Below are 25,788 nucleotides of genomic sequence, written 5' to 3' on the forward strand. Positions count from 1 at the left end.
GTGGCTGCTTTGGCATAAATCTAAGGTCCTACTTCAAAACAGGACCACTTCTCCTGGTGTTCCCTGGTAACCTCGCAGCGCCTTCTGGTAACATCAGTACTTTTTGGGTTTATTCTCCAGCCCCAAGAGTTATGTCTAACCCAGCTTGACTAATGAAGAGGCCTACTCCAAAACGTATATCTACTGGTTTCAATTGACACAATAAAGAGAGAAGTTGGATAAATCTTATCCAGCTGCCTGTTGAAATTCATTGGAGAGCGGCACCGGGTTACCAGTATTGTTTCTCCATTCGCTCCATTTTGTCCACCAGTTGGTGGCTTTAACTGGTCGGCAGCGCCTCCTAGTAAAGTTAATTTTCACACAAATCTAAATTCTTTTTTTTCTCTTCAGCTCCTTGAGGCTTCTGGTCTCTGGACATCCTACCGAGCTCCGGACCCTCATACACACCGGGTTTGCTCCACCCCTTTTCTATCTCTTTCTACTTCAAAACAGAGCATTCCCGTACACTGGCTTATCATTAAATCCTAATGCCAACATCTTCCCTAGCTTTTACACAGTGATAACTCGCACAATAATGTCCATTTCTGCCATAATGGTGATCAATATAAAGTCTTCAAAACCTACTTCTGGTGCTGCCTTGTGTCTCTAAGTCTCCAGCCAGCTGATTACTGATACCGGCATCTAACATGTAGAAGGAAAGAGCAGTTGTGACAAAGATGGAAACCAAGATGCTTGGCAACAGCAAAAGACCGCATGGCCCATGTAGTCTGCCCTTATATCATTTTCTCTTATGCTAGAGAGTTATGCTAAGTTCAACTTCAATGCCACATACAGTGGACAGATATGGTTGGTGCTGTTTCTGGAAGAAAGCAGCCATGCCTTTCTAACTCTCTACAACCTCTTTAATTGTCCAAGCAAAATTACAAGTCATAGTGGCACTCTCTTGATGAGATGTCCACAGTGCTGCTGTAGTGGCCCAGCAGGTCCTTAAGAACCATCACGCACACATGTCCTGTCTTACCTGTCTGCATGCCGTCCATGGATACAGAAGGTGCCGTCTGTGGGAGAGACCCTTTGTCTCCCCTTCTGCTCTAAGCGTAGATCTTAACACTGATGTCAGCTAGTTTCACATTGGCTGACAGTCAGGTTTAATTTCACTGGTGCAGAGCCCAAGGGCGAGTAAGCAGCTTTACAAGTCCCTATGCAGGAGGAAGAGTCCAGAAAGTACAGGAAGGAGAGAGAGGTTATAAAAGGGAGTGACAGAGAACAGTTAGTCAGACTCAGCCAGGTGTGAATAAAGAGAGGTTGCAGTTCCATTGTTGGAGAGGAGGAGTCGGTTTCTTCACGTTTGTCACCCGAGGTAGAGTGAGGTGAACAACCCACTGCCTTGGCATCCTACAGCAGAGAAAGAGAATAACCTTTCGGAGTTCCATCTTCCACAAACAGTGAGTTATATAGCTACCCGGTGAAATCAAAGCCAGTATTAGCATACAGCCACTTGCCCCTCTGCTTCATAAAATCCTTCAGTCAAATTCAACTCTATTATTCATCTAAATCCACTAGTGGGGAAATTGTCTAGTTAAATCACTCTACAGCAAAGTGGGGGACAGAGCTTTTAAGTCGGCGCATCATCAATTCAATACTAATACACCTGCTTACTCGAATTGTATGTGTACTTGCTGCAAATACGTTACAGAGAACTGTTACCTAAGTTGTTACTGCAATTTTCAAAGTTAGTAAATCTGCACACTCTCCGATTACTAAACTACCGCTGGACTTGTCTCCGTTATTTCTGCGGCATATCATCCTGAGTGTCCAATTAGAGTGTTGGCGTCACGTGACAAGGTCTAGGCCTCCGGCCACACGGACAGTAAGTTCATTGGGGTGTTACACTGCTAACTGGAAGGAGTGGTGTCAAAAGAAACTACTTTTGTCTTTAAAAAAACTACTTTCTGCTTTATATGACACTGTTAATCCGCTCTCTGGTATACATTGTTGGACAGCATTCTGCTATAGTCTTGACAAATGTTTAAAGAAAATGTCGGTTTAATTTGGAGTTTGTAGAGGATATTTGGGGGTCAAATGATTCATTCTTGAGATAGGAATAAAAATAATTGTATAGTCATCTGGCTTCTGACGTTTTAAAAATAACTCTCCAGATATACTGTCTTCAAATAATAAGTCATTGCTTTTATCAAGTCATCATTTCAGGTCATGTCTTTCAAATCAGCCTGAACTTAAAGCCCTTTTACATGGGCTAATCATCAGGCACACAAATGGACAGCACACTGACCCATTGAGGCTGACGTGGTACATATATAAAAAAATATCACTGCATGCCCTATTCTGCTCCAATTTCTTGGATGTCAGTCACCATTCAAAACCTGGTTTGCACAAAAAAACAGATCACACACTTATTATATCCTCTCTCACTCCTTTACTCATGGATCATTGCTAAGAAATGCTAGAAAGAAATTTGGCATCTTTTTTTTTTGCACACATATGGATGCGACACGGACACAGATAAAAATGGAACCTTTCTTCATAGAGCAAAATCATACACACTCTTTGCATCAGTCATCCAAATGATATTGTATGTTTTGCTGCAATCCTTTCAGAATGTTATCACATTTAGGCCGGCTTCACACGGGCGGAGCAGATTCTGCTTACTTGGCAACTTTCTGAGATTGGATGGAGTTGTCCATCACTGTCTTTGAGCTTTGCTGATAGATATCACTTCTATGAGAAGTGAGCAGATGCCTGTTGACTTCTCACTGACCATTTTTTTGTATAAAATATGTGGGAAATTTTTCCTTTTTCTTCTTGATTCTAGTTGTTTTTTTCAAACATTCGGTAAGTGGACAGTTTATGATGAAGTTGCATAGTGGCGTTGTTTAGATGAGGCACTGTAGCAGACACTGTTTCACTCTGGCACTGTTTAAAGATACAGTGTGGCACTATTATAAAAGAGTATACCAGTGATTCAAAGTGAAAGTTATATGTTTCCTAAACCGATAACATGTAATTTTGCTGTATAATAATTTTATAACTTGTTCTACAGAGCTGAAGACATATTGCTATACCTGTCTCTGCTCCTACGTAGTTCTCCATTGCTATCCAATGGTTATGTCCTGTATGCTTTGCTGTCTTACTGGTCAGACATGCTCAGTGCCTTCATATTCTGTGACCACACAGTTTGTACGGTCGTGGATGCACACTCGTCAGTAACTGACAATGGGACATTATGGGAGATGTCGTTTTTGCACTCCCTGGCAGCTATTTTAAATGACAATGTGGAGATCTGAAACTGGCTGAAAACAGCGGTGGCGCAGGTCGGTAAAAAAAGGTTCAGAAGTTCAGTTTAACGATTTATATGGACTTTGAAATTATGGCAATAAGTGGAAACATTAGGGAAATTTTACTCAATCTCTGGAATACCCCTTTAATGAAAGCAGAGAAAGAAAAACGTATGCCAGCAGCGCAACCTGAATTGCTGTTCCCAACGAGGCAGATGAAAAATGCACAGTCACAGGCCAGAGCCCAAATCAAGGATCCACCAAATGCAGCAAAAGAAATAGTGTGACAGCATAAATGGTGCAAAAAAGGAAAATATATACGAATGTGCAGCATTTCAACTTGGTAGTCTTTATCAAGCATGCTCGATAAAGACTACCAAGTCGAAACGTTGCATATTTGTAGGGAGGAATACAGTATCTTTTTTACTTGTTTGCACCATTTACACTGTCACACTATTTATTTTCCTTTAATGGGAGCAGTCAGGCTATCACAGAGCCATGGTTGATGTCAGTGTGAGAAAAATGCTGAATTTATAGTTTTTTATTTATTTATTTTTTTAAATATACTTAGTAACGTCAAAAATTCTTTAAAAATATGTTTAATATAAATACATCATTTATAGAATAGGTCTGACAACACCTTCCCTATAAATGTGGACATACGGATCTATGATTTCCCATGTAAGACATGGGCGCACAGGATCCACTACAGTGAGAGACACTAACTGGTAAAGGTACTTCACTCGAGTTCATACAAAGGTTTTTGAGATGAGACAACCAATTTAAAGGCATCTATAAGGCCTGTATCAGATTTGTTCTTTGTGTACTTTTTGCAGCATTTTTGATAGTCCAAGTGTTTTCAACAATAGCCAATGTTCTGCCTTTTATTGATCACTATGACTCCTTTTAAGCAAAGTAATAGCATGAGACACAGCAAAGATGTCAAGCAATAGGTCTGCATCAGTCATTACCTTTGATATTTGGCATTAGAATTCAGTAGTTTTACAAAACTGTAATTTTGTTCTCATTTTGGCGATAAATATTTTAATGGTACATGTATCCAACAGACATATTGCAAGTAAGTGAATTTACTTTTTGGTTCATGCCCATTGATATCTACCTATTAGAAACATTATTGATACATGTATTCCAAAAAATGTATTTTCTCTAGTTCATATTGTTCAGGCACAAACCATTGTTATAGTTTCCTCCAACAAGATATACAATTCACTGCTCTGGGAACATATTTCTTATCCACTGCACTCATGATATTTTCCATGCTTGTCTCTATGTTCAAAATAATGATCCTCCTAGCAGCTGTACGGCTTGTGTGCAAATTCAGAGGTACTGCCATTCACATCATATCATGCTAAGAAAACCCATTTCACAAATGTCAACCTCAACAAGCTGGGTCTTGATTAGAATGGAGGGAACTGATCCGCTACCTGTTTGTAGCTTCTTAAGGAAAGGACTATCAATCCACTTGCAGTAATTAGGTGATACATTTCTCTACTTCCTGGCCATCCTAAAATAGTCTTCATGGTTTGGAAAGATTACGCTTGAAGAGACTGCTCTCAGCTTGGTAGATGTCATTTGCTAGAAATGTTTGTTTTTTGCTAGATAAAGTATTTTTTTTCCCTTTCTCAACAAAAATAATGATGCGGATAAGACGTTCGTGTGTTTGGCTGGACTTGTTGAAGGACTGTTACAGGGTCAATTTTGTTCACGTCTTAAATGTTTTGGTCAATGGATCACATATGTTCACGAAGTGAAATGTGTATACCTTCATGTAGAGTTGTGTATATACAGTATATCTATTTTTATTTGTGTATGTGTAAATATATAACCTTGTGCGAATGTTTCAAATTTCTTGCTTCATAGACTTTCTTTATAAGCTGAAGGCCCTTTTACATCTTTTACATGCTACAGCTATTGAGCAAATAATTGTTAGATCGAGTCATTTGCATGATAATTGTCTGCTGTAACATGTGCAGCCAACAAACGATCTGTGATAAATCGTTATCATTTCTTGGATCGTTCATGTAGACTCAAATAATTGTTGGTCTGTTGCTTCATCATTTAGTATATAAACAGGCAGTTCATCTATGAACAACTGCCTGTTTATTGACCTGCTTCACCTCCATTCACTGAGCAATGCAATGAAGGCACAGGAGCAGTTATTGCTGGAACAGCTGTCAGGCACTTTAGCGTCCAACAATCATCCCATGTAGAAGTGCCTAAGACAATTAGATGACTTTTCTGCAAATTTAAATGCATCATTACTGTTTGTGTTGAATTTATCTGTTATTTCAACAATTCCAGGGCCACAGTGCTGCTCTATGAAGGCCGCTCAGTGTGTATGCACCATCCATCAGAGCATTCACCGTTACGTCTCTCTGGTGGAAAATCTAAATATTTTGTTCAATGACCCTCGCTGCCAGAGTGTCCTTCTCCTCATCTCTAGCTCTCATTCCTGATATTCCTGGTTGTTGACCCTTTCTTCATTCCTGGTTGGGATCCTGACTGTTGGCTACTATATGGGTGCCTTTACATGAGACAACTATAGTCTGAATATTTGCTAAAGCGTACAAACTACTGTTTGTGTGCTTTTACACAGACTGATTGCTGTTCAATTTTGTCGATCATTGAAAGAATTGTGGGAGTATTTACATGGAGTTTGTCAACTGGGTATGAGGCGTAAGGTTTTTTTGGTGGGCATGTATTTGAAATTTTGATCCCTCCCCAATGCACACTCACTGGTTGCTGAGTCCTCTGAACGCATATAAATACATGAGCGGTCTTCAAGTGAACACTCTGCACTGTGGTCTAAAACCAGCCAGACATCAGGGCAGTGAGTTTTTTTCCAAAGACCAGCAGGGACTGTTGAGTCGAGGATCATTTGCACGTATTTGTGTTTTCGAGAACCAATAAGCCTTAAGTGAGAGGGCAAAATTCTAAAAAATAAAAGTTAGAACCTGTCAGTATTCAATATGACACTCATGCCCAACAAAGTGTATATCTCCCCTGGCAAAGTTGTTGGCTAGTCGGTGAAAGACAATGATTAACATTTTACACTAGATGATAATTAATAAACCAGCGACTATTTTTAGGTGAGCTGAAATGAAACTGCTATTTGAACGAATTCTCACTCCTCACCCAGTTAGTTGGTAACTGTCACTTGCATTCACTCTATTCAGACAATAGTTGACCCGTGTAAAGCTGCCCGATGGCTTTTGTTTGCGCCTTGGTACCACTTGCATTCTCACGTTGACTTCCAGTCTTTGCCTACTATTTCCTGAAATGAACCTACTACTGATTTGATTCTTTTTCACTCTGTGATCTATTAATCACATCATTTACCTCACTAGAATAACCAAAATATAAATGATGCTATGAATTAACTTTCATTGTATAATGATTAAAAAGTAAAGCTACTCATAGACCACAAAATAAAGTGAGCTGCCAGTATCTGCCTATGCATGCCTATACACTTAAGGATCGTGCATAATCTTCTGGTGTCATCAATCTCACAGAAGCACAAATCAACTTGTACCTTTTGCACCTGCTGTAAAACTATAAAAAGGGCAATATAGTCTTAGGAAAAAACCACTTGTGGCTGAAACCCCATCTACCCACAACAGCCAATGGCCACACGATCTAGCCGATAATGCTTGTAAGATCGTGCAGCCATTAGTTGCCGTGGGTGGTTGGGGTTTTGGCGACTATGGGGAAACTCAGCATTACATCTACTCTTATATATGGATTCTTAATTGCATGCTATAGCAAGGAAAAGGAGAAAACAAGACCCCTACCTTGTGGATAGTAATTTTTCGTAATAAATGCAGAGAGAAAATTTAAAAAACCCATATACAGACATGCATTACATTCAGTACAAAATGCTACATGCTGAACAGGCTCCATTGATGGCTGCCACAAATATCTGTGTGTACACTTATGTCCTATTGTAGAAATCTGCACCATCTTTGTAGAGGCAATTGATATTATGGACAACCTAATTTTTTTACGTTTTATGTCCTCTAAATGAGGTATTGTGGAATTGGCATATTACGCAATACGACATCCTATTATAGAGGATTTAAGCATGACCCTCACCGGAGGGAAGAGTTTTCATCTTTACTATCCTAAATGAAGTAGGATATAAAGCGAGAGTGATCAGACTCTAACTGTGGTGGCCAGTGATAGAAGCAGAGGACATTATGTAGTGCTTCTGCCTGTCTGACCCCAGAACCTATGGCTCTGGCAAGTAACTCCACATTGTGATTGTATGTCAACTGCTGTTGGAGTCCAGATCATCTACAAGTACCATAAATAGAAAACCAGGTAAAGGAAACACTTCAAAATGCTCCTGATGCAGAATTGTGTAGTCCATTATAACATTTTAAAACTAAAAGACAAGAATTTCCTTTTTTCTCACTTTTTTTTTGGTTTTGTGCGTAAAGTATATGTTGCAGGCCCCTAAGGGTCAATGATCCAGCTGAACAGTCCCGGATTTGTGGTACTCTCCTCATGGGTTCCCTCTTTCATCCTTCCCAACTGCTAGGGAGATCTTCAAGATTCGGAAATCTCTGCAATAAAGCTAGTAATATCGAATGTCAGTAAAAGCATGCCTGTCTAGGCTCTGTATGGCAGTATTTAACACCATGTGGCCCTGTTTTTGCAATGTTTTATGCAGAAGGCCAAATGATGACACTAGTTGGATACTGCAGGAAATGCATGCACTGTTTCGCTTGGTACTGTTTATAGCACTGTTTATCATGCATATATATTTCTTTAAGTATGTGCATTGATGTCCTTCTATCCTGTTTGGAAGTTTGGGATATATCCATTTTGTGCAATTCTGGTCTGTTCACCCACATTAAGTGTCCAGTTAACAAGCAATCGAAAATTATGACTAGACTGGCCTGGGAACACTGCACAACAGAAGTCCTGAACGTCACAGATCTTGTAAAAGAAGCATTTTAGTTCTGCTGCCGATGTTCTTTTTTGACTTCTTGTCACTGTAATTATTATGTTCTAGGCACATGGGAACAGATTCACCACCAAATCAAGAGGAGGTGATTGTGGTACTCGGTAATTTCAACAGCAAGATTATTAAAGTTCACGTGAGTACTCCACATCCACTGCAAGCCTTTCTCTTGTCTACAGTCAAACCTCTTTGAGACAAACACTCAAAATTGGTCTTCTAGAAGGATGGTCTTCTGAAAGAATTTGTGCAGTATGCTTAATATATGGTAACAATCTGTCCCAGAAATTGTGGTGCGGATAAAGAGGTGGTCTCCTCAAAGAGGTGGTCTTTTGGAGAGGGTTCACTATATATTCTGCTCATTCAAAACCTTCCTTGTTGCCTGTAGCAATCAATCTGAGATCAGCTTTCACTTCTTAAACCACTTTCAGATGAGCCTATTTTGTACTCTGTATTTTTCTTGGCTGTATTTTAATAAATGCAGCGTGTGCTAATTTAGTCTTTTTTTTTCAATCAGATATTTTTTAATTATTATTTTAATACAATACCACATAATTTCTATGCATTAATATATACATAATCATAATATACATAAGGCATATAATTACCCCACCCAAACATTGCATCGAGACATAATTATATTTAAACTGATTATACCCTCTCCCAACAAAACCTACTTAAATGGGGAAAAAAACATTAAGAACTAAAGCTCCATTTTCAAATGAACGATAATCGTTCAGTTTAAACAGGAGCCAACAACTGAAGGACTAATGAGAACTGCTGTAGATCTTGGTGGATATCCGCAGCAGATTTAACTTTTTCAACTGAAGGGATGGATCCTGCTGTGGATCCACATCCACCGGATTTTGACATCGATTTTGGTGCGTGAAATCTGTACCAATTATACTATATCCTATATACAATATCCGTTTTTCTGTTAGTTTAATAAGTGAGTTCCACGATATTTTAAAGGCTATGGACACCTTTGACATGGTTAGTGCGGTACTGATGTTCCTGCTTACCTGGAGTTAAAAAACCTGGACTAATGTCAGGCTGCAATGTTCATTCCTTCAATTAATTCCGTACTCCTAGAAATAAATCTTGCAACCTGCTCCTAATTTCTGATTTTTCCCTCCCAGTGTTATAGTACATGCTGGATTTGAGATCCATGTATCAAGGATGCTCCTGTCTTCACTAGCTTTATGTATCGGCACAGCTGCATTCCTTGACTGATTTCTTTTTCAACAGCCCATGAATCCTTCTGCCTTGAGACTGAGGGTTTTGTGATTTATTAATGTTTTTGATATAGCGGCAACATATTCCATAGCACTTTACTAGTCAGAAGGAACATAATGTAGACATAGTTGGAACAATATGAGTAAAGGCCTGCTCACATGAGCTTACAGACTGTAAGGAAATAGGGGCGACACAAGCGCTACAAGTGTTTGTTCTGTTCAGTAGTCCAGCTACCTTTTACATAATAGGGTACTATACATAAAGCTGTATGGAACAATCACCAGCCAGTTTCTATGTATATACAGATATGCATGAGTGTATGTTGCGTGGGAGATACACTAGGATGAAGGGGATCAGGTTTTCAATGGGAAATTTAGGAGCTTGGTAAATGGAGAAGAGTTGCAGTAGATTAGGGAATATGGTAGGCCTCCTTCAAAAAATGTGTTTCAATGAATGGCCGAGCGCTGCCTGTGATTGGCTAAACGTTGTGACCAATCACTGACAGAGCTTAGTTGTCATTCAATGAATGGCTGAGCGCTGCCTGTGATTGGCTGAGCGCTCAGCCAATCAGATACAGCCCATTCAACAGGCGGGGATTTTAAATGATTTTTCAGCACACAAAAAAAAATCCGCAACCCCACCTCCCAGCCTTTTCCCCACCTCCCTAATTAATTTTAACCTTTAAATTTTAACCTGAAATGGAGCATGCTGTGATTTATTTTCCGCACCAAACGGTCTGCAAATCAATTCCACATGCTTAAATTCAGTTGCGGATGCCAGTGCTTCCCTATGGGCACTTGGAATTGCGGATCTTCCATGCACATGACCCGTGCGGATTCCACAAATCAAATCTGCCCGTGGACATGAGGCCTCAGTGCACAATATGTGCTTTGTGTTATGCCTAGTGGCAGATGACATGGGACTTTTATCCTTGTTGTGTAATTTCCTTTGTCGTGCACTGACTGCCGCCTCAGGCCCTGCACTAAGCATAACCCAATATATCAGCTTTCCATGGAGTATTCCTTTAAGCTTTAGTTAAAAAGAAAAGCCTCCTGAAAGACATTATACTTCATGGGGAACAATGCAGCAGCAGTTTAAGAATAAGCCGATCCAGGGATTAAACATGATGAGACTTACTAGAGGTATAAATTGCTTAAAATTGTGGTAAAGTAAATTTACATTTTTCCCTGCCAACATCTCGCTAATGATAAAATGCTACTGCAAAAAATTGGAGGCAAACTCAACCATTTTTATAAAGATAGGTCCTTTTACCATACTTGAAAGACATAAAGTTGTAAATGCAAAAAACTCATCTTTATTTTTAAGACACAGCTTTACAGTTTTATTTTCATTCTGCACAGGCTGAATTGCAGCAAGAAGCAGCTCAGGAATGCCGTGCAAGTTTTAATGTCATTGAATGACCTTCTAGATCCAAAGCTAAAACAAAATGCAATAATGCAGTCAATCATATATGTTATTTATTTATTTTTTCCATTCTGGTAAAGGTCAATGTAAGTCAAGAAATCCCTTCAACATCCTTGTAGTATGGTGGGTTTTAGCAAATTACATTTCCATATGGGAAGCACAGGTTGACGTTTTTTTACTCTGCTATCCAGGTGCAGAAAAAGCCGGATCAAATACATGCAGATCTCCTGAGCAGTGAGCCAGAAGCGAGTACGGGGCTGTGGAATTCAATTATGAGGTACCCATATTGGTCCTTTTTGACAAATGAAACTGAGAACATAAGTGAAAACTTGGGCTAGCGCTTTGGGAATTCTTAGAAAGTTGTACTGTATATTTCAAACAATTGAATGCTGAAAATCTCGAATTCTGCAGTAGATTCTAACGTATTTTATGGTGGTTGTGCTCTCGGGAGTTTGGTCTTGTTTTCTTACTTGAAGTGTGTCTATTACCTGTAGAATTCAGCCATCTAAACGAATGACAGTATATCTTAAAGATTTGCTAAGATCTGTTAACTCCTTTTGTGACATTTATATAATATACATTTTTCATGTTGCTATACTTTTTCTTTTTTTACTATCAAATCTGCAAATAGGGTTTATTATTCAAATTTGACAGAAAGAAAACATGTAAGAACTATCCGTTACATTTTTCTCAGATTCCTTGCACCGCCTGGCACCCAGCTTGAGGTGTGCTACTGACACCTCAGATGTCAGAAATACCATGCAGGACTTTGGCATTTGATTAGAAGCCTAAGGTTTTTCCATATATCTAGTTACTCATCTCTGGAATCAGCCGTAGTGAAACATCAGGGCTCATTAGTGTATTGCATGGCATTGCATGTGACTGGTACTCATGTATCTCAAGGTTACAGATTTAGCAAGCAGCAGTAATGGCTGTCCACAGCACTGTAAGCTTTTGCAACTGCTGTGCACTATCTGTGAAGCTTTTTTCTGAAAAAATTAACTTTTCGTTATTGTAAATATCTTTATGAAATGGAAGGATGCCCTAAAGTAAGAATGATTATAAAGGACCTTAAGGGGAATGTGCCATCAGAAAATGACCTATTGTATAAATCTAGTTTTTATGCTAAACATGCTTTTAAAAAAAAAAAAAAGATGTATTTTTCAAATTGGAAAAAATAGACAGCAAAATGGAGTCAAAGGAAAACAGTCCCAATAAGAATAACATCCATCATACAAGCAAAAACTGTCTTACAATCTAACAAAAAAAGGAAGAAAGCCTGCATATATCTCTCTCTACTCAGCAATGTTAGAATGCACAAAAACCAGGATATAGATGAGTTCGGGATACCAAGGGACATAACAAAACCTAGAGAGAAGAGAATAAAGAAACAGGTGGGGGATCAGGCAAAAAAGCTTAGCATAACCAACTAATGGGAGCTAATTATCTACCAGGTATCCCATGGATCCCATATTGCTCCAGATAAGCCCTGGGTGGTGTTATAAATGCTGTAAAATGTTCCAGGTAGCAGACTTCCTTAAGTCTAGTATACAAAATCAAGACAAGGGGAAGGGCATCCTGTCTGTTTCCAAGATCAAAGATTTCGCAGCAGTTCATAGAAGAACATCCTAGCGGATCTCCTACTCCTACCTCTAAGGGGGCATTTAGATGAAGGTATGCAGAACCTCAGCAACCAGGCCCTCCACCTCTCTCCAGGAGGCAGGTACAAAAAATACAAAAACGGTACCTGCTTCAGATTGGCAGTACCAACATGAAGACGGAAAAGAGAGATTGAGCGAATTGAAAAGGACTGAAGTATCATACCAGTACATCACGCATTTACATAGTAACATAGTATGTTAGGCTGAATGAAGACAATGTCCATCTACTTGTAAGTAGTCCAGATTGATGATTTAGATTCTCGACTGTAGTCTGTCACCTCGTTAGAGAGATACAAGTTCCCTAAACTTATTCCCATTTATCCATATATCTGTGATGGACAGGTGTATCACCCACTGGTATAGATAGAAATATGGCTGATATTAATCCCTTAGTAGTAGTATCTGTCTGGCAAAGCTTTTCAAAAGGGGAGGGAAGAAATACTGTGGTTGAACCAAAAAGGGGAAAAAAACATAATAACGTATATGATGATGATAATGAAGTTCTCCTCTTTGTGGCAATTTGTAAGAGCATTTATAGGAACATTTTAGAAAGTCAAATGGGTAAACAGTTCTACAAAGAACCAAGCTCACACCATAGAAGATGTTAAAATCCTAGAGATTAAAGATTATAAAGAGTATTAAAGATTATAGAGATTATGTAGGAATGTTTTGGAGGCTAATGTAAAACATCGCTGGCAGGTGGACCATATATTCCTAGTAAATTTTATGTGCCCTAGTAGAGAAAAGACAACAAGGTAGGTGGATGCACTGAAGCAAGCCATAATTTCTCAATCTCCATCCATAGCCAGAGAAACATTAGGAGGCAAAACATCAGTCTTTGATATGCTTATCTTATAGCCTGAAAAGCGACCATATTCCCATAATGTAGAGTGAAGGTGAGGAAGCACGATGTGGAGATCCGAAAGAGTAAGTAATACATCATCAGTGAAAAGAGAAACCTTTAATTCTTCATTTCTCAACATAATGCTGTTTATATCTGGATGTGATCATACCCTGGCAGCTAAATAGCCCTGCCTATTGCCATTGGCAATACTAACGAGGTTAGAAGAAAAGATGGAGAATTACATTTTTGCCAATGGTTTGGAATAGAAACTATGATTAGTTGCCAGGAAAGGTCCTGTAATACCAAAAACTCTAAGAGCCTCAAACCTAAAGGGCCAGCTTAGCCTATCAAAGATGCTTTTTGTATCAAAACTAAGTAGGAAGGCAGGATACACTTTCCAGTTAGCCACCTTTGCAAGGTCAATTGCACGCCGAGTATTGTTGCCCCGTTGGTGAAAGAGAACAAATCCCAACCTGATCCTTATGGATCAGAAGGTAACCACACATTTAATCAGTGTGCAAGTATACTAGTAAATCATTTTAAATCAGAATTTAAGAGGGCTACAGGCCTGTAGTTTGCACAGCTTTGAGAGACCTTTCCTTTTTTGCGGATTATTGTAATATGGGAATGATGCATAGTAGAAGGTATATGCAAAGGAGGACTTAAAAAGCGAAAGATAAGGGAAAAGTTCCTTCTGATAAACTTAATATAAATACTTAAATCCATCCAGGCCTGGGTATTTATCACCAGATAACGCTTTGATCGTGTCATGTAGCTCCTCACCCAATACTGGACTGTTGGGAGGCAACCTCTTCAAGAGGAAAGGAAGTGGGGTTACACAAAAGGTCAGTTTTTTTCTAAGGCATGGTGTATGGGTCATCTGGTCATTTAATAAACTACTAGGAAAATTATAAAGTTTAGAATAATAGCTGTGAAAAAGAGTTGAAATATCATCAGGATGATAGACAACAGACCCTAACTCATTTCGAATATCCTGTGGTAAGTGATCAGAAGTGCACTCCCAAAGGAGTCTACCAAGAAGTGCGTGTGCCTTATTTCCATTTTCATAATAATGTTGTTTCAGTTAAGAGGAGGCATTCTAGTTTATGTATTTCTAGAGCCCTTAATTACATCCTAGCCTCAACCAATCTATGTAGGAACAGGACAGACGGCCTTTTCATGATATAAGACTCCAGAGATGTAATTAGAATTTCAAGTCTTTGAGACTTAAGCTTGGCGTGTTTCTTAAGATGTGCCCTCTAGTTACTGCTTTATGAGCCTTCCATAGGGTGACAAGGAGGTAAATGACCATTTATTTTCATGGTTAAAAAGCCGCAATAGCACTTTGCACCTGTTCGCTAGCTATTGGGTTTTTAATCGGCTTTTCATTCATTCCCCTTTTTTTAAAGAGAATTTTTGGTGCATTTTTAGTTTCAATGTCACTTTCTGTACTAAAAAAGAATCCTAAAACAATAGTTTGACACTTCCTGTCCTGTAGAAAAAAAAACCTCAGCAGTTCTGTCATTACCATCACAGGCAGAATTTCAGCAGTGAAAGTATAACCTATATATAGAAAAAGCAGGAGCCACCATTCACAATAGGTGATGGTCACAGCGTATCTACACTCCCTCCAATGACAGTTACTTCTGTGCATGTCACAGAGTCTAGAACAATCTCTCAAAGAAGTCTTTGGGTCAGTTCTTGTCCATTGTTTTAATGGCCCATGAGGCTGCTGTAAAGCATATCCCTAAATGCTCCCAACTGTATCTCAGGCAAGATGGCAGTCCCCCATAGTCATTTACAAATAATACAATGAAAAATTTACAATTATGAAATAAAAAAACAGATTAGACAGTTATGTTACAAAATTGTATATATTTCTCGATCTGGTTTTAACTTGTAAGAAGAAAAAGCTAGGTGATACATTCCCTTTTAATATTCTTGTTTTCAGTGCCAATCCTGATTTCTAATAAATTTAAAAGTTAGGGCTCATGTCCACGGGCAAAATAAGAATTAAAATCCGCAGCGGATTTTAACTCTTCTCCTGCCCGCGGATCCGCACCCCATAGGGATGCATTGACCACCCGCGGGGTAGATAAATACCCGCGGATGGTCAATAAAAAGGATTTAAAAAAAAATGGAGCATGAAAAAATCTGGACCATGCTCCAATCGGGATTTACTCACACGCTCCATTTCTTCTCTTCGCGCGGCGCCATCTTCTCTCCGTCGCGGCCGGATCTTTTTTCTTCGGGACGGCACATGCGCGGGGCACGTCACCGACGTCATCCTGCGCATCCGCCGAGCCGAAGAAAGAAGATCCGGCCGCGACGAGAGAAGATGACGCCGCAGCGAAGAGAAGAAACGGAGCGGATGGGAGGTGAGTTTATTCTTATTTATTGTTATTTTCAGCGCTCATGTCCGCGGGGCAGGAGGGACCCGCTACGGATTCTACATGGAGAATCTGCAGCGGATCTGATTTTCCCCGTGGACATGAGGCCTTAGAGTTACTAAACTTTTTAATTTCTTTTTCATAAATCAATAGTACAATTGAATAGAAGAAACTTTGTTAGGCATTTTTCTGCAATAAAATATATTTCTCTGTTTTTCTGCCATAAAATATATTGCAGAGTTCTTGCTAACAAGGACTTTGTAATATATTTTACTGCAGAAATAATTATTCCATCCTTGTTAGCAAGGACTAAGAATGTGAAACAGAGACCTCTTTGGTCTTTGTTTCACTTAGTTTCCATCCTTGTTAGCATGGACAGCGCTTTTCTCTCCAGTTTAAAAAACTGACGGGGACAGAGACTATGTGAAATGGAGACCAAAGTAGTCCCTGTCTTACATATTGACTCCTTTGGTTCAGTCTCGACTCTGTCTTGCTTTCTGTCCATATGCAATTTGCTGAATAGAAGGTGAAAGCTAGCACGGAGCCTGTGCTGTATCCAAGAGCACAATGTGAAGGAAGCCTTAAGCGCTGTTAGCCATAATACAAACTAAACCATTGCCAGACATATAACTGTGCCACGCTTCAGGCAGTTGTCTTTTTTTACTACCTTGTAATATTAGGCCTCTATGGCAGTCATTCTGCTGCAGGTGGAACTTCTACACAGAGTGAATGCATAGTGTGATGCCTCTGGTAGTGGTGTGAAAGTAAGATTAAATGAAAGTAGCAAAGGAATTAGAATGTGTTAAATATTTAGCAAAATATCAAACCATTAAGCCTAAGGTAAACATTAATATGGATTTATTTTAAATGTAATGAAAAACCCTAGTTTGGGATAAGAAGTGCACTTTTTTTACTTTTCCTGAGTTGTCAAGAAATACTTTATTTTTAGCCCAGAAATGTTTTCATTTGTCATTGCTGCCTGCTTTTCTGTCACCTTCAAGTCTCAGATTTGCATTCCTTAATTGTCTGATGAACAGCTTCAGTGCTAACCAAATTAATGCATTTCCTTTTATCAAGGGACTATTATTTTGTGTGCAGACGGGAAAGTGAACCTAGATGGAGTAGTTAGCAGGATTTAGTAACTCTTGTTACGAAGCATGTATCAGTTGCCAATATGTTTTAGAATCTTGCACATTGCATTAAAAAGCCCAGATTGTTTTTATTTGCTGGAAATGTCACAAATTAAAGGGATTGTTGGGTATTTTTTTTACTTTTTTTTCTATTGATAACCGGTCGTCAGGATAGGTCATCAATAGATGATCGTCAGGTTCCGGCGCTCGCAGGCCAGGTTGGTATTACAGGCGCAGATGCCATTTAATTCAATAGGAGCTGCGCCTGCAATACCAAACCAGGTCGATGCACTATGGTCGGTGCAATGTGCTTTCTGCGCTCCCTATAGTGATAGCGGCACTGCTACAGCTGACAATGTCTTTATTTGACTTAATCTATACGGCAGCATATAGAGATCTGCAATGCCACCCAAATACATACCTGCCCTAATGCTAACTTGTCCATTTTTATTTCCTAAATGTTTAAAGGTTAACCATACCATATATTCCTCTTTCCTTGCATGAAAGCCATTTAATTTTTTTTTTATGAATCATTTCATTCTTTAGCTTTAGGTCTCAGTTTGTTCCTGAATCCATAAAAATGACCTCCAAACATAAATATATTATTTCTGTTGTTTTTTCCCCCTTGTCTATTCGGTCTTTCCTCTAACCATAATATGTTGACTGCATTTTAATTCTGTAGGGGCCGACCTGATATATTCTATGAATACCATATCTCGTGAACCAAACCCCTCTGTACTCCTCCTGGTAACATGCTCCCTGATCTACTGACTGCAGTCCCTGCTAGCCGCCATCAACCACCCGCTGCAGTCATACCGATTCGACCACTATATGGCCCAATTTAACCATTGTCTATGTGTATAGCATCCCACACTCTCCACCTCGCCATACCGTGCACATCTCCAGCCCCTCTACCTTCTGTATCACCCCATTATCTGTAGTATGTAAGCCTGTTGGAGCAGGACCCGCACCCCTATTGTCTCCATCAACTGATTACTACATGTAACCATGGTTTTGTTTCTGTTCCCCTTGTCTTGTAAGCGCTGCAGAATATGTTGGTGCTACATAAATAAAAATGATTACTATTATTACCTTCTAGAGTTGAAGGAAATCCATTTGTAAATGCTCATAACAAATCCTTCTACTATCCCTATGCTTTTATTTCATTAGCTGACTGCTATGAGGCCTCCCGTCTTTTCATTATAGAATCATAGAGGCATTTTATGTGTGACTGTCCTATTCTTGGACTTTTCTGTGTATCCTTTGGCTTAAGAAAGCATTAGTACAAGTGTTACTTATCTAAGCATTTGAGTTGACTTTCACAATGATTAATTAGTTTAACTGAAAGGACTGTTCCATACTGCTGCCTATGGAAATCCACAACTAGATTTGTGTCTGTGGCTCAGAGGTTTGCATATTCTCAGTGTTAGTTGGCCTCCCTCAGTAATGATTACTATGCATTATGGAAAATGCTGAGAATACATAGAAACCATCCATCCTTGCACTCTGCAGGCAGAAGCACTGTTTCCAAATGGCAAATTTGCTAGTTTCTTCTACAACGTAGGTAAAGATATTTAAAGGAAAATATGCAATCTCATTCAACGGAGTTAATCTTTTTACTTTTAATATAAGAATCCTAAAGTGTGCTTTTTGTCAGTTAATAACATTTATTGTTTAGCATCAGACATGTTGAAATAATTAAAACTGTAATAAAAGTTTATTCACCATGGCTGATAGATCTTAGTTAGAAATGTGGCATATGCTTTTCATATCCCTCTGTGCCCTACTGATTAGATCATAGATTCTTAACCGGGAACCTAGAAATCCCCATTCTATCTGTGGATGAGTTCCAACACATTCAAATGATAACATAAGAAAAGGAAAAATACACACTTTTTCATGCAAGTGTATTTTAAGTGAACCCTTTGGAATTATCGGGATATCGGCATTAAATGCTAATGTGGTTGGGTTGTTATCCAAGGCACAGTTATAGAGAAGTCCAACGTAACTAAAAACACACACAATTGTACTGTTCATGTCTTTTATTGAGCACATTGACTGGGAAATCCACAGTGCAGGGAGAAAGTCAACTTCTGTGTTAATGACTTCTCCAAGAGCTAATTGGCAAAAGATGTTTCAATTAATGAGATGAGATTGGAAGTGTGAGTTTCCCAGGTGTTTTGCCTATTGAATAAAGACCCAGAAAGCCTAGTTACTGATAAAGCTTTATTTCTCAAGAAAGGTTGGATAATGTGAGCCATGCCTCAATGCAATGAAGTGGCCTACCCCTGGCCTCAAAATGTAACTCCAGCGATCTACATGCAGATTTAGCAGGCAGCAAATGAATGTTTGTTCTGCTCCACAGCATACTACATTATGTAGCATGACCACTCTAATGCAGTGTGAATGATTGCTGGACTATGCAAATAGAGTAGTATGTTAAATTTCAGTTTTTAATATAGCATTTAAAATAATAGTCCTGTATGTTCCCAATGAACTCACAGGCTTCATATTCCATACTGTTTAATAAAGGGTAGACGATGGGAAGACTTGGCTTACCCCAACTCTATTTTTTTTTTTTAACTTTGTTGTATTTTATGGACAAACGATGCAACAGATAAGTACATTGAAAAATTCTATGCCGATCTCCAGCAAGCAAGCAATGAGATATCACTTTTATAACAGGGGATTTCAATACAAAAATTGGCTCTGGAGAAGACCTACCAGTTGTTGGCAAATTCGGTTTGGGTGAGCGGAATAATGCAGGTGACCATGTGGTCCAATATTGTACGGAAAACTGCCAATCGATCATGAACACCTGGTTTAAGCAGCCAAAATGCCGTTTGTACACATCGACAGCCCCAAATGGCGTGCACCGAAACCAAATCAAGTACTTCCTATGTCAACTGCATTGGAAAAGCTCAATTCTGGCCGTGATAACACTTCCTGGTGCAGACTGCAGCTCTGATCATCAATTACTAGGCGCAAAAATCAAGCTCAGATTCAGCAACCTCAAAAGGTCACCAGCAATACACCGTTTTAATGTAGACAACATCCCTTAACGATACGCAGTCGAAGTGAATAACAGGTTAGAAGTGCTCAGCACCATCGGAAAAGACCCTGAAGAATTATGGAAAGAAATAAAATCCATCACACGGCGTAAGGCTGAACAAATTAATCCTTTCAGAAAATCAGCAAAATAACTGCAATGGCTATCAGATGAATCCATTAGAATCGCTTATAAGCAACGAGCAGCTTAAACAGTGGGCACCTTAGTTGAATTCAGACAGCTAAATGTGGCGTTTCAAAGAAAAGTCAAATGAGGAGCGCTACTGGAACAACCAATTCGCAAAATTGGAAAAAGCAAACCAGCAAGGCCACACCTGAGCTCTCTTCACCCATGTGAAGCAGACCCGGACACCATTTGCACCTCGCAAGGTAGCAACCATCAAAGACTGGGATGGCAAATTATTACAAGAAGATCAAATCAAGCGTAGGTGGCGAGAATATACAGCAGAGCTGTATGTAGGCAATCAAACAGACAACCCGTTGGATCACATACATCAAATAGAATAAAAAATGTGCATTCTGGAGGAAGAAGTCACGTGGGCCCTGAAAAAACTACCAAACAGGAAAGCTCTGGGCATTGGCCACATACTAGCCAAACTGCTCAAACCAGAGATCCTAACTGACCTATGTCAAAAGATCTGGAGCTCCAAATCGTGGCCCAAAGACTGGGCAAGATCTGTCTTCGTCACACTTTCAAAAAAAGGTGATGCTCAAGAATGTTCCAATTAGCGCACCATTGTCCTCATACTTCACATGAGCAAAATTCTTTAAGAGTTTGTACAGAAACGCATTGCGACAACTGTTGAACGGGAACTGCCAGACATTCAGGCTGGCTTCCACAAAGGACATGGCACCAGAGACCAAATAGCGAACCTGCGCTGGCTCATGGGGAAGACCCGGGAATATCAAAAGGATGTGTACATGTGTTTCATCGACTACAGCAAGGCATTTGATTGTGTTGACAAGCTTTGGAAGTGTCTGAAGCAAATGGACGTCCCAGAACATAATAAACAGCTTATAAGGTCTCTTTATAACAACCAAGAAACAACAGTCAGGACAGCTTATAGAAACACGGATTGGTTCGGAATCGAGAAAGGCATACGACAAGGCTGCATTCTATCACCTGTCCTTTTCAATCGGTACACAGAAGCGATCATGAGGCGATGCAAATTGGCTGAATTAGAAATTTGAGTCACAATCGGTGGCAGAATTGTCAACAACCTTCGATATGCAGATGACACCACCCTGCTTGCGGAAAGTGAAAGGGACCTGGAATACCTTATCCAATGTGTGCAAAAGGAAAGCAAGCGCATGGGACTGTACCTCAACAGCAAGAAAACAAAAGTCATGACCACGGTAGGCAACGGTACAGTGAACATAAAAAGTAACAACGAAGAAGTCAAGTCGGTCCAAGATTTCATTTGTTCCTTGGATCCAAAATCGGTTGCAAAGGGCAATCTGGACCTGAGATCAAAAGACGGATTACACTTGGTAGGAATGCAATGCAAGGAATGGAAAAGCTCTGGAAAAGCAAGGATATTAGCATTGCAGCAAAAATCAGACTGGTCAATGCAATCGTCTTCTCCATAACAATGTATGGTTACGAAAGTTGGACGCTCAGGAAAACAGACGGAAGAAAAATTGCTGCGTTCAAACTATTTCGCTGGAGGAGAATGCTACAGGTACCTTTAACTACCATGGCCATGAACAAGGTGAAGTTAGATCGTGTCAAACCGAAAATATCACTAGAGGGCAAAGCCAGCAAACAGCGGCTCTTTTTTTTTGGCCACGTGATGCGCGCTAACTCACAGCAAAGAACAGGATGGCTAGATACAATCAAGGCCATCACGAACAGTGCTGGGGGAAAAGATGGCTAGAAGGCTGGAGGAGTGTTTAAACTAGGGACTGGGGGGGAGGGTAAAATGAGAAATAGTGGGGTAGCCAGTGTAATTAGTGATCTGGGTCCAAGCAAAGGGAATGGGGGACGAGCAGGGGGTGGGGTTAGTACAGTTAGAACTGACAGATCAGCCATAAGTACGAATAGCAACAAAACAAATTTAAAAAACAAAAAAAATGAAATAAATTGTATGATCACGAATGCACGAAGTCTGATCGGTAAAGTGGGCGAGCTTGAAGCGAGAATGACTGATGAAAACTATGATATGGTCGGAATTACTGAAACATGGCTTGATGATAAGTGCGATTGGGCGGTGAATTTGCAGGGGTACAATCTCTTCAGAAGAGACCGAAGGAACCAGAAAGGGGGAGGGGTATGTCTGTACGTCAAATCGAACTTGAAGCCGAGGCTACGGGAGGATATAGGGGTAGGAGACGAACAGGTGGAATCTCTGTGGGTAGAAATACAGGGAGGAAAAAACAACAACATCCTGATAGGGGTCTTCTATCGACCACCAAAAGCAACAGCAGAAACTGAAGACTTACTACTAAGGCAGATAGAGGAGGTGTCAAAACGAAACGAAGTAATTATCATGGGGGACTTTAATTACCCAGATATAACATGGGAGAACGAAACCTGCAAATCTCACAGGGGTGATAAGTTCTTGAGATTAATTAAAGACAATTACCTGAACCAACTTGTGCAGGAACCAACAAGAGGGAAAGCCATTCTGGACCTAGTGCTAACTAACAAACCGGAACGTATAAAGGGGGTGCAGGTTGAGGGGCACTTGGGGAACAGCGACCACAATATAATCAACTTCCAGCTGTCAATCAATAGGATGCCTTATCAAGGAGTGACAAAGAAACTAAACTTTAGTAAAGCAAAATTTGATGAGCTTAGAACTACTATCGGTAACATTAATTGGGACAACATCCTCAAAAATATCAGTACGGAGGAAAAATGGGAAAAGTTCAAAAGGATCCTAATCGCCTCATGTGAGCAGTTCATTCCCTTCAAAAATAAAAGTAACTCAGCTAAAAGGAAACCAATGTGGCTCGACAAGACGGTACGAGGGGCAATAAACGAAAAGAAGAAAGCGTTCAAACTACTAAAGCAACAAGGCAGCGAAGAAGCGCTAAAATCATACAGGGAAAAAAACAAAATATGCAAAGATACGATCAAAACTGCCAAGGAGGAAGCAGAAAGACGGATCGCAAAAGAGAGCAGAAACAACCCGAAGCTATTTTTCAACTACATAAACAGCAAAAGGATTTGCAGGGAGAGCGCTGGCCCTTTAAAAAACAATGCAGGAGAAATCATTGATGATGACGAAGGGAAAGCAAATCTAATAAACAGTTTCTTCTCAAGTGTGTTCACCAAAGAAAAGGAAATGCCACACGAGGAGCAGGGGAATAAAACGAACCCCTCACAAAATATCTCATACCTAACGCAGGAGGAGGTGCGGAAGCGTCTAAAGAAAACTAAAATTGATAAATCACCAGGCCCTGATGGATTACACCCAAGGATACTAAAGGAACTAAGTGACGAGATAGCTAGGCCGCTATACCTTATATTTCTAGACACTATCAAGACCGGAGTAGTACCATTGGACTGGCGCATTGCCAACGTGGTTCCAATCTACAAAAAAGGGAGCAAAAGTGAGCCTGGTAACTACAGGCCAGTAAGTCTCACTTCAGTAACGGGAAAAATTTTCGAGGGGATTCTGAGAGACGCCATCGATGAGTACCTCAAGGAGATTAAGGGAATAACTCCTCACCAGCATGGATTCATGAAGGGTCGCTCATGTCAGACAAATCTGATCAGTTTCTACGATGAAGTAAGCTCTAAGCTGGACCAGGGAGAATCTATTGATCTTGTATATCTGGACTTCTCTAAAGCCTTTGACACCGTGCCACATAATAGGCTAATATGCAAAATGAGGCAGCTCGGACTGGGCGAAAACGTGTGTAAGTGGGTAAAAAATTGGCTCAACGATAGAAAGCAGAGGGTGGTAATAAATGGTTCGTACTCTGATTGGACCACAGTCGCTAGCGGGGTGCCACAGGGTTCAGTATTAGGCCCCACTCTGTTCAACATATTTATTAATGACCTGATAGAGGGGCTGCACAGCAAAATATCAATATTTGCAGATGACACAAAATTATACAATATAATTAATGCAACGGAGGACAATGTGCGGCTACAAACGGACCTGGATAAGCTGGGGGCTTGGGCAGAAAAATGGCAAATGAAGTTCAATGTTGAAAAATGTAAGACTATGCACATGGGCAAGAGGAACGGATGTCACAAATATTCACTTAATGGGGTACCACTAGGGAAAAGTGATATGGAAAAGGATCTGGGGGTATTAGTGGATAATAGACTAAACTGGAGTAACCAATGCCAGTCAGCCGCTGCAAAGGCAAATAAAGTCTTGGGGTGCATCAAAAGAGGAATAGGGGCGAAGGACGAGAACATCATCCTCCCACTATATAAGGCACTTGTCAGACCTCACATGGAATACTGCGTACAATTCTGGACACCGGTGCTCAGGAAAGATGTCACAGTGCTTGAGGGGGTTCAAAGAAGAGCGACTAAACTAATACATGGAATGACGGGACTGGAATACCCCGAGAGGCTATCCAAATTGGGACTATTTACTCTAGAAAAAAGAAGGTTAAGAGGCGACCAAATAACCATGTATAAGTACATGAGGGGACAACACATGGATCTCTCCCGCGATCTGTTTACACCCAGGACCACGACGGTAACAAGAGGACATCCGCTACGATTAGAGGAAAGTAGGTTTCATCACCAACACAGAAAGGGGTTCTTTACTGTAAGAGCAGTTAGACTGTGGAACTCTCTACCGGAGGAAGTGGTGATGGCAAAATCCATAGAGGAGTTTAAAAGGGGACTTGATGTCTTTCTGGAGAAGAAGGATATTACAGGATATAAATATTAGGTTAAGTGTCAATCCTGGTATATAGGCAGGTAGGAACTATTAGGGGTTGATCAAGGGAACAGTCTGATTGCCATTAGGGAGTCGGGAAGGAATTTTTTCCCCAAAAGGGCTAATTGACTTCTGGCCTTGGGGTTTTTTGCCTTCCTCTGGATCAACACAGTAGGATAGACAGGCTGGACTAGATGGACAATGTCTTCATTCAGCCTTACATACTATGTTAACATGTCAATCGTGGAACTGAAAGAAGCGGTGAAAGACAGGAATGTGTGGAGAACATTGATCCATGGAGTGACCAAAGGTCGTGTGGGACTGAACCGATAATCATCATCATTTTATGGTTTGTTTGTTTTTTACATGTGTACATACCGTATTTTCCGCCTTATAAGTTGCGCTTAGGTTTTAGAGAAAGAAAATAGAACAAAAATATTTTGAACTCATCCAGGGACTGGTGGTGAGCAACGATGTGACCTACTACTGCTCCCTTGCCTCTACCAATCAGCGGGGTTGGTGGTGAGCACCGTTGAGAGAGGAGAAAGAGAACCGCTAAAGCAGCGGCAGCAAAAAAACATCATTGCAGACCCAGAACCAGTTTCACTTAGGCATCAGTAGATAGTTAAATACACAATAAATGCAGCCATGTATAATACACTGCATTAGCTTTTGTACTTCTCATGTACAGGATGTTTTTCTATATTGTACATAAATTGGGTTTCGCCTTTAGTATTTACTATGTAGTCTGCGCAGTTCTAACAAACATTTCATTAGCGGGGAAAACTTGTCCTTGATCTATTTCTGTTGTCGTGACAGTGCCTGATAAATAGATGAAGGCAAACACGGAAATTCCAGGCAATGATTTCACTCACATAAAATATTGAAAATTTGCAAACT

The 25,788-nt window shown here is 40.0% G+C and overlaps 1 protein-coding gene across 2 annotated transcripts in view; it reads left to right on the forward strand.

Annotated features, from left to right (window-relative positions):
- Positions 1-25,788, forward strand: part of UGGT2 (UDP-glucose glycoprotein glucosyltransferase 2) — a 268,510-nt gene that overhangs the window by 196,837 nt on the left and 45,885 nt on the right. For both annotated transcript variants that reach the window (XM_066580528.1, XM_066580538.1), the window contains exons 30-31: positions 8,335-8,419; positions 11,133-11,218. In XM_066580528.1, coding sequence (XP_066436625.1) covers positions 8,335-8,419; positions 11,133-11,218 — 171 coding nt within the window. The remainder of the gene's footprint in view (positions 1-8,334; positions 8,420-11,132; positions 11,219-25,788) is intronic.

The sequence above is a fragment of the Eleutherodactylus coqui genome, chromosome 1, assembly GCF_035609145.1.
Source record: "Eleutherodactylus coqui strain aEleCoq1 chromosome 1, aEleCoq1.hap1, whole genome shotgun sequence".
NCBI classification, from domain to species: domain Eukaryota; kingdom Metazoa; phylum Chordata; class Amphibia; order Anura; family Eleutherodactylidae; genus Eleutherodactylus; species Eleutherodactylus coqui.